Source organism: Myotis davidii, unplaced genomic scaffold (genome assembly GCF_000327345.1).
Source record: "Myotis davidii unplaced genomic scaffold, ASM32734v1 scaffold281, whole genome shotgun sequence".
In the NCBI taxonomy this organism is placed as follows: domain Eukaryota; kingdom Metazoa; phylum Chordata; class Mammalia; order Chiroptera; family Vespertilionidae; genus Myotis; species Myotis davidii.
In genome coordinates, this window is record NW_006293784.1 from 2,467,585 (window position 1) to 2,469,881 (window position 2,297).

Here is a 2,297-nt window from a genome sequence, read left to right on the forward strand (position 1 = left end):
TTGGGGGTGGGGGGGTGTTCTAGATTGGGTGGGGCGGGGTCTCAGGGAATCTCCAGGGCACAGTGAACAGAAATGTCTGCCAGTCAGCCCTGCACTGGAGAGGTCTCAGCACAGGGACAATGACTGCTGTAAGCACCTCCGTCTGGAAGAAAGCTGCCCCCACATTCCTGCCCCGATGCTAGACAGTCCAGTTTCTCCCCGTATCTGTCTGGGTCACCCAGAGCCTCACCTGGCACCAGAGCTCAAAGCAAGCAGGAGCTTGTAAATTCAGTTTGCGGTGCCGGCCTTTTAAGAGGAGCAGCTGGTTCTCTAGCAGCCTGTCATTCAGCCCCAATCCGCACTGGTTTTCACAGTCAGTAGTTCTTTCTGCAGACTTCTTTTCCCAATTCTGGAACCCTGGGCTGGGGGTCTGGTGTGGGCTGGGGCTCCTTGCTCCTCTAGGCGGCCTCCAAAGAGGCAATCTCCCTCCCAATTAAAAAAGCGGCACACCCAGGTGCCAGACCAGCCTCTTCCATACGTCCACACCTCCTACCAGCTCAGTGTGCTTTCTTTACCTCTCTAGTTGCAGTACTTCCACCCAGCCAGCTTTCCCACAGTTCTGGATGATAGTTGTTCTGTATTTTAGTTGTAATTTTGATGTGGTTGTGGGAGGCGTTTACCTATGCTACCATTTGGTTCCTCCACATTAATTTTTAACTGATATACAACTACGTACAGACTTTTTAACATCTCTGAAATATTTTTAAGAAAACAGAAACAATACTTTCTTTTAATGAAAACATCCATTTAACGAATCACAATGGAAATAAAAGGCGCTAAGACTACCTTAACCTCTGATTCTAGAATAACACTAAATAAAAGAATTCCACTTCAATAGTCAACTACTTCAAAGTGTTTTGAAACTACTGTATCACAGAAGCATAAATGATAAACAACATATGGCTTTAGTCACCATGGACATAGTTATTAGAAATCCTATTCTTTTTCATCTGAATATTCTTTCCTTTTGTTTACTCTAATACATCACCAACATATAGATGATATGTACAGATACAGCCTTCTTTCCCAGGTAAAAAGTGGTATTCATCATATTTTTCCTAAGACAAAATATTTATTCCTTAAGTATATCCTTTACTTAACTATGCCTTCACATAACAAACATGATTAAGTGCAACAGGGAAAAATTAGGTAAACATCAGGTATCACAAAGAACTTGTTAGAGTTTTGAAATGTTCTCCTTGGCACCCAAAAGATAATTGCACACATTAGAACACAAAAAGTATAAGCATTAAAAACTAACCAATTTCTTCTACTTCTTCCAAGAAATCATTATATTCTCTTAGACTAGGAAAGTCTTCTTCTCTTTTATTGTATCTATAAGAGAAAAAAATTAACATATCACTTGCTTTCAATATTATTTAACTAGTTTGTTTATTCTTACTTAATTCATACATGATACACAGAAAAAGATGGTTTACTATATAAAACACTGTTTTCTTGTAACCAGGTTTGTGACTAGACCAAGAATGTTGTTCTTACTAGTATGACTACAGAGAAGTAGAATCAGGAGAATGTGGTATAACACAAAATTCTTCTTACACAAGAAAGAAAAAGAAACTTGAACCCTGAAAGAATGGAAAATGAGCTTAAAACAAGTCTATCATTGGAAATCGTGATACTGGTTACTTCTTATAGATTTGTTAATTTCCAGAAAGCTAAAAATTAATTCAAAAAATACAGTCCAATTTTTCATGACAGTTATAGTCTGAGGAATTTTATAAATATTTAACATACCTCTGAAGAATTGGAAAACCATAGGCATTAATGATAAGAAGAAAAAACAAGAATCTAAAGAGACTATTTCCTAGAAGTAATTCAAATAATAAAAGAGCAGCTTGGGGCATTAAGAAAAACTGGTTAGGTGCCTAGAAAGATGCTGCTAAAACACTGGTGACCAAGGTTGAAGTATATAAATATTTCAATCAAAATATATAAAATAAAACAATAATAGATTAAATGTATATTAACTCTTTAAACTTCCAAAACAATAAGGTAGCTTGTAACAAGACAGATAAAATGAAAGCAAAGCTATTAAAAAATAAATTATAAATGAAAAAGAATACATAGGTGTACACACACACACAGAAATATACAGGGTGTCCCAAAAACATGTACACACTTTAACAGATGATAGCTCAACTGATGTTTCTTTATTTTCAGCCAAAGCTTTGAACAAAGAAAATTCATCCTAATATATCCCAAGAAACCAGAAACACCAATCAGAAAGTTTCCTGAGA

At 36.6% G+C, this 2,297-nt stretch overlaps 1 protein-coding gene across 1 annotated transcript in view; it reads right to left on the bottom strand.

Moving 5' to 3' along the window:
- Positions 1–2,297, bottom strand: part of MNAT1 (MNAT CDK-activating kinase assembly factor 1) — a 209,651-nt gene that overhangs the window by 134,341 nt on the left and 73,013 nt on the right. Inside the window, exon 4 of the mRNA XM_006767648.2 lies at positions 1,301–1,374. Within this exon, the coding sequence (XP_006767711.1) occupies positions 1,301–1,374 (74 nt within the window). The remainder of the gene's footprint in view (positions 1–1,300; positions 1,375–2,297) is intronic.